This window comes from Etheostoma spectabile, chromosome 7, assembly GCF_008692095.1.
Source record: "Etheostoma spectabile isolate EspeVRDwgs_2016 chromosome 7, UIUC_Espe_1.0, whole genome shotgun sequence".
Taxonomy (NCBI): domain Eukaryota; kingdom Metazoa; phylum Chordata; class Actinopteri; order Perciformes; family Percidae; genus Etheostoma; species Etheostoma spectabile.
The window spans coordinates 11,472,276-11,489,136 of record NC_045739.1 but is presented as its reverse complement, the minus strand read 5'-3'; the positions used below and the strand labels follow the sequence as shown (position 1 = coordinate 11,489,136).

General features: G+C 39.4%; 1 protein-coding gene across 2 annotated transcripts in view; it reads right to left on the bottom strand.

The window, feature by feature from the left end:
* cpne5a (copine Va) overlaps positions 1–16,861 on the bottom strand; it is an 83,762-nt gene that overhangs the window by 62,945 nt on the left and 3,956 nt on the right. For both annotated transcript variants that reach the window (XM_032521163.1, XM_032521164.1), the window contains exons 2-3: positions 6,832–6,872; positions 5,964–6,010 (exon numbers count right to left, since the gene is read on the bottom strand). In XM_032521163.1, the coding sequence (XP_032377054.1) occupies positions 5,964–6,010; positions 6,832–6,872 (88 nt within the window). The remainder of the gene's footprint in view (positions 1–5,963; positions 6,011–6,831; positions 6,873–16,861) is intronic.

Sequence of the window (16,861 nt, the reverse complement as noted above, 5' to 3'; positions counted from 1 at the left end):
CAGCAGGAAACCGATGGAGTGCTTTCTTCAGGTAGGGAATGAGTCGTTACCCCAAGTGAGGGAGTTTAAATACCTTGGGGTCTTGTTCTGACCTGATACCGGATAAGAGGGCGAAAATGGATGTTACAGAGCAAGACCTCCTGATGAGGTGATGTGCTGGTAAACAAATCAAGAGACACAAAAAGTGTTTCACACACACACATACACACACAGTACTGTTAATTGTTAATAATTTAAAGTCAGAGAACTGATGTAGAGCTGCATAAATAAAATATCCCCAGTAGAAAGTGTAAGCATAAACTGACAGTGAATTAGTAATATCAGCGTTAGGGCTTAATGAGGAGATGAAACAGCAGGATTACAGGCTCACACCTTTGTGATTACATCCAGTGGGGGTAAACCTCAAGGTGGGACTTAACAGGTGATCTACAAAGAATAATGTTTTTATGTACTTTTAACGGAGGGAGACCTGTGCTAATGCAAAGACAGGCAGGCTGGATTGTGCATAACATATGACAGTTTGGGAGAGTGGGTTTGCTGAAGTGTAACCTGCCATCAGACAAAAAAGTGGGTCTCTAAGCCTATGAAAGTTTAACTGCTGTGTGGCAGCATCTGCTCTTGCTCTTCCTCTTCATACATGTCAGAAAGTGTGAGCATTCCCTTTCAGCAGATGCAAAGGAGGTAAAATCTCCATGGAGTGAACAGCAGCCTATTTCAATGAAAGGAGCTGAATGTGGCAGCAGGGGGGCAATAGCATATTCAATTTGGTCTCAGGCCAAACCTAAAAGACAAAGAAGACTCAGCACCAGAGCAAAGAACAGCTAAAGTAAATAACATCTCCCACATATTATTCCTAGTCCTATTCCTAGTTGGCCAGTAAAGCCAGAGTTGCAAAAGCACTGCAATTAACTGCCAAAAAAGAACCCTGCTACAAAGATATCTGGGTACTGGCAGTGTGCATATGATACCCTCAAATAACCCTAACTAGGATAATTGTAAGCAACTATGTCAGGAAATTCATCTTTGTAAAAGACTTAATGTCTCAGAGATTTACGAAAAGTGGAAAAGCCATCTTTGCTTGCATTTAGGGAGGTTATATAGTGTCAGCTGCTCAGTTTAGTGAAAGACGAAAAACAGTCATGCACTAGGGGAAGTTAAAGATTAAGACTTTAAAGTCATGTGGTAACAGAATGATGGACTGCAGCTACAGTTTTATATATTCAACTATGAATGCTGACAGACATTAGTCAACGAGGGTACAGATCTCAAGAGTAGCTGATGGATTAATCCTTGTGGAATCAAAACTCTCTTTATCCATTTGTTTACATATTGTTCTCTTGATGGATGACTGGGAAAGAATTGTAGCAGATGGGGGAGTTTGTCCCACAGAAGAGTAATTGGATTACAGACGAATGGTGGCAGAGTGAAAGCTGCTCCAACCAACCATATTTAGTCTGGGGAGAACCAAAAACTCATTGAATGACAGAATTAAATGACAGGCAAAAGAGGCGCTTAGCTTTATCAAAACTGCATAGGTTGACTTTCCTGCTCACAAAACAAGTTCTCATCTGCACTAAAAATAAAACTGAATCTCTTATTGGAAAAGACATTCAGAGCTGCACCCACAGTTTGGAAGCTTGAGGCGGGGCTGTGTAGCAAAAGATGACAGGTGTAGGAGGCTCTTCTCACCTGAACACTGCACTTTATGCTTGTTACAATTTGCATTTTAATAGGGCTGTGCAATTAATCGAAATGTAATCGTGATTATGATTTTGGCTCCCAATGATCACAAAAACAGAATAATCGAGAAAAATAGTTATTTAGATCATTACGTTTTGCAAGTAAACTCTTATTTTCTCGTGTTCTGAATGGAAAATAAGAGTTTGAATAGGAAAAGTATTAAGGCAAATTTCAAGTACCGGTATGTGTTTATTTACTGTTGATTTATTTAACCTTTTCCAATATTGTTTAGGCTAAGTTCAATAATTTTCCAAAAGTCAACAAGTAATTGTGTTAATTGAGCGTGATTTCAACATTGACTGAAATAATATTGATTCTTTTTTTTTTCCATAATCAAGCAACCCTACACGTTAATCAGTAAATTAACTACATTTTAAATAGTAAATTGCTTTACTAAAATAATTTCACTGTGTCGCTGCTACCAGCACCAAGGTTTGCTTTACTGTGAGCCAAGGCCAACTCACCACTCTTGAAAGAAACATGAGCAAAAATTAGGCACAAAGTATTATTTGCTCCGAGTAAATAAAATAAAGCAATGAAACACTTAGTTGCTCAGCAAATCAATTAAACAATCGATTGACCATCCAGCCAATCCATTGTTCAATCATTCATCTTATCGGTCTGTGCTGGGAAATGCATTATACAATCAGATTAGTAGAAAAACCTGCTCCTAAATAACGTGGCCAAACTACATTTTGGTTGTCTAATTGTAAATCTTTTTCACCCCACTTTAGAAAGAATTAAGAATGCAAACATCATCTGCACAGTCCGATGACATCATAATTGTGCATATTACAGTTTTTTACGATTGCTATGATACTTCTAACAACTTTCCTAAACTCTTAACGCACCAACACACCTATAACACACAATTGACAAAACAGTTAATTTCATGCTCAAAATCACACATTGTAAATTAAACTCTAACACAAATTTTCAAAATACAATAATACACTAATACCATACACTAAGTCTACCAAAACAATACAAAATCAAAATCAAGTAATTATTTTAAAACACTAACATTAGGTGGAATTACAGAAACTGCATTATTTTATGTGTCAGGTCTGCCTTTATACAATAGACAATAGTGATTGTATTGATCCTAGATTTTGTTTTGCACTGCAGTTTCTCTTGAAGCCTCTCTACATTTTGGTTTTGTGGGGTTTAGTAAATGCATGCATTTTGTTTATTTTGCTGCAGAAATTCAATAAAAAAAATAAATGACTGAAATGATTGAAGAACCTCCACACCCGAGTGTTTTTTTGATGGGAATCAGCTGTGATTGATCTATTTGCATAACTTCAATCAGCTGTTTCTCTCATTTAACAATGGGATAAAATGCAGGGGGTATATTTGTGTTTTAATTTACAATATGTACAACTGTTCACTTTAGCTTATAAATTAGGTTTAGAACATGATGTTATCTGTTCTGACACAGAGTGTGAAAGCATTTGCAAGTTTGTCAGTAAAAAATCCATTGTTTTGGTCTTGGTTGAGTCTGTGTATAAAAGAAGCTTATTATTATTAGTTCAATCTTTTTAAATTTGTGTTAACTGCATTTCGTGTCAAAGCAACAAAAAATGTGTTAAATGTATAGCCTACATAGACCGATGAGGTGCTAACTGAGTTAAGAGTTTAGGAAAGTTGTAAAAAGTATTGAGAAAATTGTCATAGCAATCGTAAAAAACAGTAGCCATGTGCAGGTGGCGCTGGTCAAGAGAAAGGGGCTGGTTTCCGCCAGCAGCTGAGTTTACCGACAGCTTTCGATTTAGCTTGTTTTCTAAACAGCTGAGCTGCACGCTGTAGTTGTGTAAAACGCTGGACGAGAGACGTTACTTAGGGCTGCACAATTAATCAAATTTTAATCACGATTTTGGTTCCCCACGATCAAATTTGCGTAGTCGAGCGATATTTTAAATGCGTCATTCCGTTCATGGAAGGCTCCGAGTTTTTTGCAAAGCCCATCTACCGCTTTGTAAACCCCTGTCTGATCATGAGCCAGTCAGAGTTGTTCCCTGCCCCGAGCAGCTTAGTTTGTAGATGTAGACAGTCACAGAGGACAGAGTAACGGGAGGAAAATACATACAGATAGCAAGTCGGTCATATGTCGGTCACAAGGTTTACCAGTTTACTATTAAACGCAACATTTTGTCCCGTCTGTGTTGTTTTCAGACAACAGCAGTGACCAGTGCCAGTTAGCGTCTGTTAGCTCACAGGGCTCTAGAGTGCAACTAACATTTTTCCTAGGTCGCACTGGTGCACCTAATATCCTTGCATCCGCTGCCTCTCCACAAACGAAGTGAATCAATATAGGTCAATGCTGCATTAAATGACCCATTTCTTCTGTAAAGCCGTGCCTGTGTTTGGATCTCTCCTCTTGCAGCCCCGCCCCCACGGCCCCCAGCAACAGAAACAGAGCGGCAACACATACACACTTCTGACATTTGTTCACAGTTTTAATTATTATTAACACCGCTGTATTTTGTTAAGCATGACAGACAAACATGTATTTGTACCAGTGTTTCCACTGGTAACTGCTATCGAGGCCGCCACGACAAAAAACACAGAAGAAGTTATTGAATGCAACTAACTTCAGTTCGTTGAGTAATAGCGTGTGAGACGGCGCTGCTGGACCCATTCATAATGAGTCAGTCGTCACTCTGTGAGCACTTCCATAGAACTCCCCCTCTCTCCCTAGCTCTTTTAATCAGTTATTATTGAAAACAAGTGAAGGAGCTTTCACAGAGATACATTTAAAAAAAATATATAATATATATATATATATATGTATATATATCCTACGCTATTTATTTCAGATAATTTTCATTTACATGTTTCGCAGCTGTATGTGTGTACAACATGCAACTTCAACGTAAGAGGAAAGTAGCACAATATGGATGTGAAAGCAGTTATGATGTGTTCTATGTGACTATAAAATTTGTTTTGGTTAAAATCAACAAATAATTGTGATGATTAATCGTGATCACAATATTGATCAAAATAATCGTCATTATCATTTTAGCCATAATCGTGCAGCCCTAACGTGGCTAATGTTACCTTGTGTAATTTGTCCGCTCCACGACACAGAGTTTTCAGGGGTTTTTTGCAGCTTAAAATGAGCCCAAACCTTCCGTCGTTTTCTCCGCCCGCCTCTTCTCTTTGCCTATCACTTTTTTTGCTCTCTTCCCTCATATTGTATTCTGCGCCGTCAGTCTTCACGTCATGTTTCAACAACAGTGTCAGCCTATTGTGCAATAGTAATAACCATCCATGCGGAAACACAGCGGTATACAACAAGTCTATATATACAACCATGGACTGTAAATATCAACAGTCTATACAACATAGTGGTCATTGTTTAAATGAAACTTCAAGGCAATGATTCCTGCAGTGTCTCAAAGCAACCTGTTTTAATCCGTTCTTCTTTTTTAAGAGCCCACCAACACCAATAACTCTAATTATAACTGGCAGCTTTGTTTCTTGTTTCCCACTCTTTAATCTGTTGTGTCACATCCCTGTGCACCTGTGTGACACCAAGGCCTCTGTGGAGTCAGTGAACTCCTATTAAGTCAAAGTGTGAAAGCAAAAGCAATATATTTTGAGCCCTTAAAGTCCTAAACATCTTCCTGTTAGGCAGCATGCATATATACTGTATTGATTGTGTTGTATATATCTGACTTGGCTGCGGCTTTTAGCTTTTGTAAAAAGTGTTTCATTTTCACACAAAAAGGTTGGGCTGCCTTAGAACAAAAAAAATAACATTGTGGAAAAGGAATCTTGAATTCAAAAGCATTCCCCTTTGAGAATGTGATTTATTTTATTTGTTTCTGTATGTCCATCCATTGAGATTAGATGGTCAAATATTAATTCCAAAGGGATCCTTCGTCTTGCTGCAATCTGTGCCCTCCTCTTCTTTATCTGCCTCTCTGGTATGGCCCAGTGGCCAACTGCCATGTGAGACTCTAACTCACATGGTTATTGATACAAGTATAACTGCCAGCTTAATCAGCCATATCAGCCAATCAGTCATAGCTAACACAGTGCTGACTAGCATACAGATATTTGCAGGGTCAATCAATTGCAAATGATTGGCACTCAGCATTTACCTTGAGGGAGAGAAGGGGAGGAAGTGGAGGGGGGTTGTAAATAGAAAGTGGGCTGTCATGGAAAGGAGACAGGCTGAGTGAGTTGTGTTGACAGAGGGGACTATGAGCTCTTACCTCTCTCCACTGTTTGGACTCAACGCCCTGCGTGTACAACACCACCACTGAGAAGAGAGGAGGTGGAGGCAAAGGGGGAAAGAGAGAGCAGAAGAAGACATTGTCACTAAACAATCTCAATCAAGCATCCCGCTATGTTGAATGGTGTTTGTTTTGTTCCTTATTTGCTGACATTCATCATTAATTATCCTGCCACACCCTGACAGCATAATGAAGTGCCAAGCTTGCATGAAATTCTGGCTATAATGTCCACATGCAAAGCACAAAGCTCTCAAGCAAGATTGAAGGCTACTGGAGCACAATTTTAAGCCGTGGAATCCAAACACAATTACTTAACAGTAGGATTCTCCCCAGTCCTATTTGATTTTGCGACTTCAAATGAAGCTGAGGCTGGTGAACGTGACCTGTCATATATCCCAGGGTTCATCTTCAGGTGAATACAAAACAAGGCGAGTGTGATATTTTTCCAGTAGCTTATTTACACAAAGAGCTTGAACCTCCTCATTATGATAAATGTCTCCTACTGTATATTTGCTTTTCTTCAGGGAGTATCAAAGAAAAGGCCTTTATGGCGGTTCCCCATGTGTCTCACGAAAAGATACCCATTTGTATTCAAAGGCTGGCTTTTCTACCGTGCATGCATTAAGGTACTTTCTGTAGCTCTCAGAGAGGAAAAGTTGTCACATTACTGTGCAAATGATATGCAGTTATTGAAGGAACACTTTGAAATAGCACAGTAAACTGAATCAAAGTTAAGCTTAGCAAAAGTAAAAAGTAATGCTTCGCAAAATTAGGGGTGTCAATGAAATGTATTCTGAGCAAGGAAAAGCTAAGCTACAATTAGCACTGTAAAAAGATGAGAACTTACATGGGTCAGATTTGGAGAACGTGTCTCGGTCCAGGAGATTCCTGTAAGAGAAGGAAACAGTCATGAATTAACATTGGGGTTAAGTCTAATTAATGTAACTGAATTGTAAGACTGCTGTGTAACTGTTATATACTATTTTGAAAATACATCTCAATGTTTCCTCTGAAAATTAATAAAAATCCCATATGCAAAGAGCTACAAGATGATCGCAAGGTTATTCACAACTACACTTAACTTCACATAACGTGAGCTTTACAATAAGCACATTCAATGAAAGGACACAGGCACAGCTACCAGTGAAAACATGAGCAGTACTTATTACAACAGTTTGCCACTTCAAAGCATTCAGAGTGTTTGCATATTTTTGCCACGGCTGCACGATTACATTTACTCTCATTAGGGGAAATTAAAAATATATGTATAGTAATAAGAATTATACATAAAAGACAGACAGACAATCAGGGCATACATTCGCCAGATGTGTTTTCATTCCAGTAAGTGTGGCAGAAAAAAACGATGTTAAAAAACTGTCAATCTGAAAAAAATCCAAAATATGCACTTTTTCCTTAGCCAGTGGCATTATTTAACATGTGGACTACTTTGTTTGTATTTTATGTTACTAAAAAAATAAAAGAACAAACAAACCAAAAACACTGAAAACCCTCTTTTGTGAAGGTAATTTAACAGATATACTGTATGGCATAGACGCACAGAACAGAAGTGACAAATACACTTGCTGCTGCAGCCTAATGGAATCCACTGTTAGATTTTGAATGTTGATTTAGTTAATTTGATTCTTATTGATTTAGTTTTGAAATGCTATATGGACTGCCCCCTTGTGCACAGCAAAGGATGGAATACAGTTCAACAACACCAGGCTATGCAGAAATTCTGTCCTAGTGGTCCCAGAAACAACAGAAATATAATGAGGAAAATGACCCATTCAGATATTACTCTTTGAATTATCATATACATATCAACATATCATTTGAAACATTATGTCCAACACAAATGACAAAAGTCTTAAAGAGTCAGATCAGTAAACTATTCTTGTGCCACGTATGTGTGCGGGGAGTCACCCTACTCAACCAGAGAAGGAATTAGAGCTGCAACTATTATTCAATTAACTGAGCAACAAAAAAACAATTTGGCAACTATTATAATAATTAATTAATCATTTAAGTCATTTTGTTTTTAAACATTTTGTGGTCGCAGCTTCTCTAATGTGAGGGTTTTATGCATTTATTTGTCTTGCAGGATAGTCAACTGGATATATTTGTATTTTGGACTGTTTCTCAGGCGAAGCTAATAATTTGAAGACGTCACTTTTGGCTGATTTTACTGACAAATGAATCAAAAAAATAATTTGCAGATTAATCAATTATGAAAATCGTTAGTTGCGTATGTCATTAGTATGAGTCAAAAACTCTTTTTTTGGTGTAAAAAACCAGACCGAAGGATTCTTCGGAGCGTCCAGCAGGAGGAAGACCCAGGATGTCTTTGAGTGACAATGACTGGAGGTGGAAGGTGAAGTGGAGGTTTGCACACTTTGCCTGAAATGACAGCTGACAGCAGCAGGGAGAGAACCAGATTTAAAGCAGGGTTGTGACGCTGTGATTGGCCCTTGGAATTTGTGGCTGAATCTGTTTGGTTTAACAGGAAGGTGAATGCCTCCAACAGGGGATTTTAATTTGGAAGAGAGCAGTGATTAAGTGTTAGGTCTTCCTGAAAGAATTTATACTGAGCTACATGATGATTTATTTCACTGTTCAAAGCAACACGGAACTACCAATAAATTAAACATCTCCATCAGTAGGCATCCATGAGGAAGGTCTAAGCTCATGTACTATCCATGTTAGTGTCCTGCAATCGAGTGTCCCATGTGTTTATAATCTAATGAGTATCAGTCGGATACTGCAGCACGGGTACACGAGTCACACTCATTCAGATTTGCTCCCATTCAGTTTGAACCACAACCAAACAAAACTGCTGCTGCTATTGGATGTCAGGATACCTAACAGCATTTCCCATAGCTTAAATCCTCCAAACCTTAAACTAAAGCACAGCTTTTCTGACCTTGATCATCATCCAACACCTTTTCAAGCAGCCAGACACTCTGATTGGCATTGACTCATTCAAGATAAGAGCAGCAATCAGCATTAATATTATTCATTCAATCTTCATTTTTAGCCTCTTCCAGACTGGATTTTGTGTGTTTTTTTGGGAGACAGAGAGAAGTTTCTATGACAACTCGAGTCATTCCCTTGTATTTCCCTAGTTTCATCAACGAACAAGATCTAACAATGCAGATTTTACCTTCAAAATATAAGAACGTCCTACTATAAATCACTTAATAAAACATTTTAGATGAGAGATATTTTTCAGATGGTCAGATCTGATGGTCAGATTTCAGATCTCTTTCAAGTAAATGTCTTGCTTCTGCTTACTGATTGGGAACAGTGTCAATAAATAACTTGCATGCAGTTCAGAAAAAAATCCTTATACCTTGAGGGAACAGCAGAATATCAATGAATATTGATGAGATTTCAGGACTGATTCCAAGCAACAGGGCATCATTTATGTACACGTAATTCTGAATTCTTTGACACAAACTCTTCTGCCAAAGGGATACGTGGGGGAATAATAGATGCAGCTTTGTTGGGTATTAGCCTTGGGCTGACCTGACAACAGTTGGAACATTTTCAGTGTAATTATCATTGGAGATAACAACTAAGCCATCCATGACTAACTGCCTCTTTGTATCCACCTGTAACCATCTGACATCCATTACCCTCCGACAATTAGCTTGTCCATCACCTCATCCCATCTCTCAGTGCAGAAAAGAATGTGCAACATGGAAAAAGGATAGTGGGAAAAGATTACATCCCATTTCTTGTTTGAACAATATACTGTAGAGTATATACAGTATAGTATTAGAATTGCTAAACATCACTTCGCTCTTGCAGAAAATATCTACTCCAAGAAGAAATTATTAGTTCATAGAATTATATACAAATGCAAATTAATCCACCGTCTTACTGTGCACATGGCCAGAGAACACACAACGGTGCCGCAGGATTTGTATTAACATTTCAGATAATCTGTCTGCTTTCACTGAAGTAACGGTGCCTGTTTCAAACTTCTCGCTACGAATCTCAGTGGGATATGAGAAGATCATTATCCCGAAAGCTGATGTAGAACAAGTTTGTTGAGGAAGATAAAGTTCATTGAAAGTAGGACAAAAGTAATTAGAACCAGCTACTTTTCATCCACACCACATTTCATCTATCAGCCTTCTTTCATACTGTAGCACTTTTATGATTACTATACCATCTCACTTGAAACATATGAATAAAAAAAGCCAAATATCACTTTTCCTTTTCCTCGATCTCACCACCTTTATTAACACTGAGTCCATCTCCCCCAGTCACTCTAGTCATCTCCTCCATTTAATATGTGAACACATGTGAAAGCAAGAGTCTGAAGTGCATTATTGGATGTTGAACAAACAAAACAGCAACAACTTTTTCTTTCTAATCATCCTTAACAAAGTAATGTGTTTATTTGTCAGTGAATTAAGCTTGCAGTTATTGGTGATCCACACTTTAATTAAGAAGTAAGGCAGCACCAGGAACATTTACAAACAGTGAATAAGCATCCCCCAACCAACACAAAGTACTCCAAATCTGCAAACTCTCTCTGGCTCTATAAATGTGTCAAAAAAGTACATGCCATTACAGGCCAAGAGTAAATGAGACTTGACCTCTAAAACATGGCTTGCAGTTGAACTTTAATTTTAAAGAATATATTAGTAGCACACGCTCCCCTTTGGTCAGTTCCCTGGAGATCTTTTAGCAGCTCCTTGGTCCACGGGGCTGATTAAATTGCAGAAGTCCCTTAAATATTCTCCACTTCTTAGAGTTGTCAAAATCATAATTGGCACCTTAGAGAAATAGCATCTAATTCAGTGGAAAGTGGTAGAAAATAGTCTTGAATCTGGCTGGCAAATTTTGGTATAAGCTGCCGCCTCATTGGTTCTTAAAAGGACACGACAAATGCAAGCTTGAAAGTCAAGTCTCAGACTGGGTTAGAGGAAGAAAAGCCTCTATATTACATTAGAGACAATGGGAGATGGCTGGAGGGTGAAAAAGAAGGGTGTTTTGCATTTTCAAACCCACTCTGTCACTTCACTTTCACTGCTGCCCTACGGCTTGTTCTTTTATGACTGAGGACAGACATTTTCTTTCCACTCACACACCACGGGGTCAGTAGGTCTTATTTTTGTCTAATGTGCCCTAAAGCAGCTTCTCAGGGTCACAGGGGCAAAGAACCAAACAGGGGAGATATATGCTGCTGCAGAGGTAATCTGACCCCAAACAAGAGGTTATTTAGATTAAAAGATTCAATATTCCTTAAGGGCGTTTTTGTAATTTCTCAAAAGGAATATCTACAATATATTACGTGTGAAAGATCATTAGATATAGGCGTCAAGGAGCACTATTACTGAAATTAGAAACAAACAAATCAAAACAACAACTGATAAAATCGTATGCACTCTTGCATTTCATTATTGGAAATGAGCTCTACCTGCATAAAATAACTAAATCCCCCCAATAGTTGCAGAAGATGATACATAATAATAATGTTGCTTTTGTCCAGATCTCAAAAACTCCCTTTTATTTCATTCAACGGTCAATTTTGGTCCCTTTATTAGTGACAGAGCCATCTGCTGACCTTCACTGCGATGTTACCATATGTCTTCCTCCTCCATCTGTTTAATTATTCAGTTTCTGTTCAACCTGGGATCTCTCCAGGTCGACAATACCTGCAGCAGAGCACTCCCTGGGCAGCCATCTCGCGAGCAGTGACAGAAACTTAGTCATAAAACTGCTAGTATAATAAATGAGAATGCACGTATACCGTGACTCCCTGTTTCAGAGGGCTTTTGGTGTGTGACTTATGTCCGACCAGGGAATAATATCACACCTAATTGCACAGTGTGACAGTTCGGGATTGGCGCAGAGAAAGGTCTTTTTTTCGCACGAAGCTGAGGGAAATGCACACACTGATACTATATGGCTGTTATAACCCTGGCAGAGCACTTTGCACTTGGCTTACTGTGAATTTCCCTTCATCTCTACGCTCCATCTAAAAAAAAAAAAAAAACACAGTGGCACACACTAACCATATACTTCTCAGACTGGCGAAATAAACCATGTTAAATTGTACACTAGGAAACCAATAAGGCACAGTAAGGCATGTCTAAGCTCATACATATTTTTGCTTTGAAATGACATTTACTGATCATTAAATGGAGATAGGGAAGGGAAGCTCTGCGTAGATTCAGTCAAGTGTGGAGTGGAGAAAGCAGGGTCAAAGTGTTCATGATAATAAAGCATACACAGAAACGCTCTCAGAGGATAACACTAATTGATGTTAGTGAGGGATGAGATAGCTGCGAGCATACCATATAGGGTGGAAACAAAGAAATGTAGCTGGCTGTATAACTGGTGGTAGACGTTTATTGAGCTTCGATAGGTGAAAGCAGCACACAGCAGGTCAGAGTTTCCCCTATAATTGTACAAGTCTGTACAGGGCAATAATTGTACAAGGCTTGACGCAAACACAACCCCTATCAAGCAAAAAATGCCAAAAATAACACCAAATATCCATTGTGTTTCCCCTATATTAGTTCTGCAGCAATGCACCATAGTAAGACCATGACCGAGGCAACTGGGTGTGGTTACATCACATCTGTAACAGCAGGACAGTCAAGTGCGTTATCTAAACTTTTAAAGTCAGTTGAATATAAAGTGAAGTAAATATAATCTTGTCAGTAGCCTAACGTTTACAAACAGGCTCGGTAGTGAATTACACTCTTGCTGATGGATTTGGTGTTTTTTGTGTTTTTAGCTGTGCTGGATCTGAGAATATTTGGTTAAATCTGATCTGTGATGCTGTTTTGCCCTCATTGTTCTCTGTGAAGTTTGCTGGAAGTGATGTAACGTAGGGTGTTATGTGTAGTGAGCACTGCGCCAGACTGTTTATAAAAATAGACTTTTAAATGCTACATTGCTTGTAAGGAAAAAATGAGAATAACAGACGAACCAGCTTTTTTAAATAATTGCAGTGCGTTGGATCTAATTCATGCCAACGTAAAGAGAGGTTGATGTGGACTTTGAAAAGTAACTGATAAATATTTAAAGAAACTTTACAGTGTTAAAACCCATTAACCCATCCTCAAAGCTAAAGCAGTCCGCCTAGGGGGAACCTTGATAAGTGTTAATTGACACCAACTTGCATTGTTAAGTAAGTATTCAGAGGTATGACCACACACCTATTTACTTAAACACACACACTAATTCACTTGAAATGTAAACACTGGTCTGGGAAATATATGTCCTATGCAGTTTAACAATAGATAACCTGATAATCAGATTGAACTGCCATTTGAGCTGACTTAACGACATGAAACATAGGAGCATGTATGGTTTTTTACATTGGTAAAAGATTTAAAAGTTTTAATTTCTGTAAGTTGACTGTACAAAAACTTGTACAGAACAGTATCATGTCATGAATGATACCATCCTAACTAGGAGAAGCAGCAGTCACAGAGCACAACACAAGACCTTTTTTAATCATCTAAACAAATCAGAGTGGTGGATGGGAATTCAGAGGTCTGGTAACAGGCTACAACAGATCTGTTAGAAGGTTACTCCTATAAGCCTTGAGATAAACCAACGTAGCTCCACATCCCAAGACCAAATGCCGATTGCAAATTAGTATAGAACCTTTCATTTCAGTTCCTTTTAATAGGGGCATTATTAACATGTTTTTAACATGTCATCAACGCGTTATCAACGTGACATAGCACTGGACAACCAGAGACCTGGGCTGCCCACGTAGACGGCCAATCACAAGACATAATTGTGGGATTTGGCACAAAGCGAGTGGGAAAAAACGCTTAAGCAACAGAGAAATGTAAACTACTACAGTCTGCAGAGATGAGTTAGTATATTATGAGTTAGCGTATTAAACTTTTGCCAAATCCTATCGGAAGTACAACAAACATCTCAAGAAAAGCACAGTTGATAATTCTCCTTTTCCTAAATTCTACATCAGCTGCAGCCATCTTGGTTGTTTTTTACTGTTTTCATTTCACAGTTGTGTAGCTTGTGTAGTTTATCTTGTACAATTTATACATTTTGACTGATAATCCATTTCCCTACAGTAAAAATTAATTGTATTTGTACTTAACAAATGTTTTAGCCACATACACATCTTTTTGGAACGCACACACACACACACACACACACACACACAAGGTTTAATGTACCTTGAAACAGAAATCCACTAACATACTCTACTGACCCTCGAGGTTCTCTGAAAATAGTGACAAAAGCAACTTGATAGTTCTGAGCCAAGAGGGACAGCTTTGATTTCTTACTGCTGCACCACCCTCTTGACTTTTCCTGTCATTCTAATCAACACTTTGAGATGACAGGCAACATGCAGAGTGTTAGAAACCACTGGCAGGGCACCACAACTAAATCCATGGGATCTCCCTCTGCTGTCCTATATCCCAAATGAGAATATATTAATAACACTGACACCACCACAAGCCAAGTGTCTGGGTTCAAAACTCATTTTCCCTGTGTCGAGGGTGCATGCATAATCATTTGCTTCATCAACCTGTGAGACTTGCCTGCTGCAATCTTAACATCCCCAAATTGGAATAAAAAAATCTGCCTTCTCTTGGCACCCTCATGTTTCTTCGCCTCAATCCCCAAAACAAATGTGACACATCACTCTCTCTCTCTCACATACACACACACACACACACACACACACACACACACACACACACACACACACACACACACACACACACACACACACACACACACACACAAGCCATCCTGCGAGATAAAAGCTGCAAGCTTGCCCCAGGTTTTAACCCAGAACACGAAATGAAACGAGCGGCACTGTAAAAACTTGAAATTTCTCTCTTACTCAAAGAGATGCTTTATTAATATTTTATGGTCTTGCACAATGCAAGCTAGTTCAATTCAAACTTGCTTTCTGCCAGAGAAAAACTAAAGGATGTTTCAACAAGAAAAAAACAGGTCACACAGATTGATTGAATGGGTAACCAAGAATGAATGAGATCAACAGCTACAACAGCTATTAACCTAGCAACAACAGCAGAGTTCTAGGCCATATCAATGCATTTGAATAAACAAAAGGTTTTCACACAGCTTGAATCCCAATTGCTCTGCTCAGGCGATTGTTTTTGACAGATCTGATTTCATTAGGCTTCCCCTTCTGCTGCAATGATTGTCTGAGGAAGAATTCAGATCACGAAGCATGGCATATTTTAAGGTTGACCCTTGGGAACAGACATCAGTGGCCTTGTGCGGCAGGGCTCCTCTCCTGCAAGCATTTGTCACCGGATGGTGGCAGTCATGTGACTACTTGTGTTTCATCAGGTAATGAATCCCTCAGGAGTCAGGCTGCTGTGCCTTCATGCTATAAAACCTCAGCCATCATCTCTGTTCCAAAAAAACACCACCACTAGTGTGAATGGCTACCGGCCCGTAGCACTCACTTCCATAATAATGAAGTGCTTTGAGAGACTAGCAAAGTACCACATCTCATCTGCCCTCCCCCCTTCACTGGACCCATTTCAGTTTGCCTACCGCCCACACCGCTCTACTGGGGATGCCATATCCACTACACTGCACTTTAGCCTGGAACACCTGGAGAACAAGAACTCTCTTGTGAGGATGCTGTTTGTTGATTTCAGCTCGGCATTCAACACCATAATCCCTCAGCATCTGGTCAACAAGATAAGCTCAGACGCCCTGGGAATAGGTTCTCCTCTGTGTAACTGGATACTGGATTTCCTCACAGACAGGCCTCAGTTTGTGCGGGTAAGGGGACAACACATCCACCACCATCTCACTGAGCACTGGCTCCCCGCAGGGATGTGTTCTCAGCCCTCTTCTCTTCACACTGATGACTCATGACTGTTGTGCAAAGTCCAGCACCAATCAAATCATAAAGTACGCGGACGACACAACAGTGGTGGGTCTTATCCAGGACGGAGATTAGAGGGCATATAGGGAGGTGGTGAGACCTTTTGCAGACAGGTGCAGGATAAACAACTTAGCCTTGAACGTTGAGAAAACCAAGGAGATGGTGGTTGACATCAGGAGAAATCGTCCCGTGCACGCCCCGATCCACATCAATGGGACCACTGTGGAGATTGTAAAACACACAAAGTCCCTGGGAGTTCACATGGCTGACAACCTGTCCTGGGAACTACACACCTCCTCCTTCATCAAAAAGGCACACCAGCGTCTGCACTTCCTATGGCGGTTGAAGAGGGCCCACCTCAGTCCATCCATCCTGACCACTTTCTAAAGGTGCACTATTGAAAGTGTTCTGACCAGTAGCATTGCTCTCTGGTTTGGGAACTGTAACGCTACAGAGAGAAGGGCGCTGAGCAGAGTGGTGAGGATGGCTGTGTGGACTATTGGGACTACTCTGTCCACCATTCAGGAGCTGGCCCAGAAAAGATGCCTGTCAAATGCAAAGTGCATCATCAAGGACCCCACTCACCCTGGTCACAGACTGTTTGCCCACCTTCCCTCTGGCAGGAGGTACCGCAGTCTGAGAGCAAGGACCACAAGGTTCAACAACAGCTTCTTCCCCACTGCTGTCAGACTATTGAACAACGAAACACACTAAAACAGTCCAATCAATCTATTTATGTACAAAATAATCTGTTTCGAATGCACCTTATTCTCTACCGCACTGTTTTACTTTAAATACGGATATTTGTGTTTTATACTCTTTCCAACTGTATGTATCTAGTATCTAGATATTTATATTTTCAGGTTTTTTTAGACGCTACATGTTTATATTTTTCACTCTATAGGCTCTGCAAACCCATATAGGCATTTAAGCATTTATTGATTTTAATTCATATAAATAATAATTCAACAGTGTTTTTAATTGTTTCTGT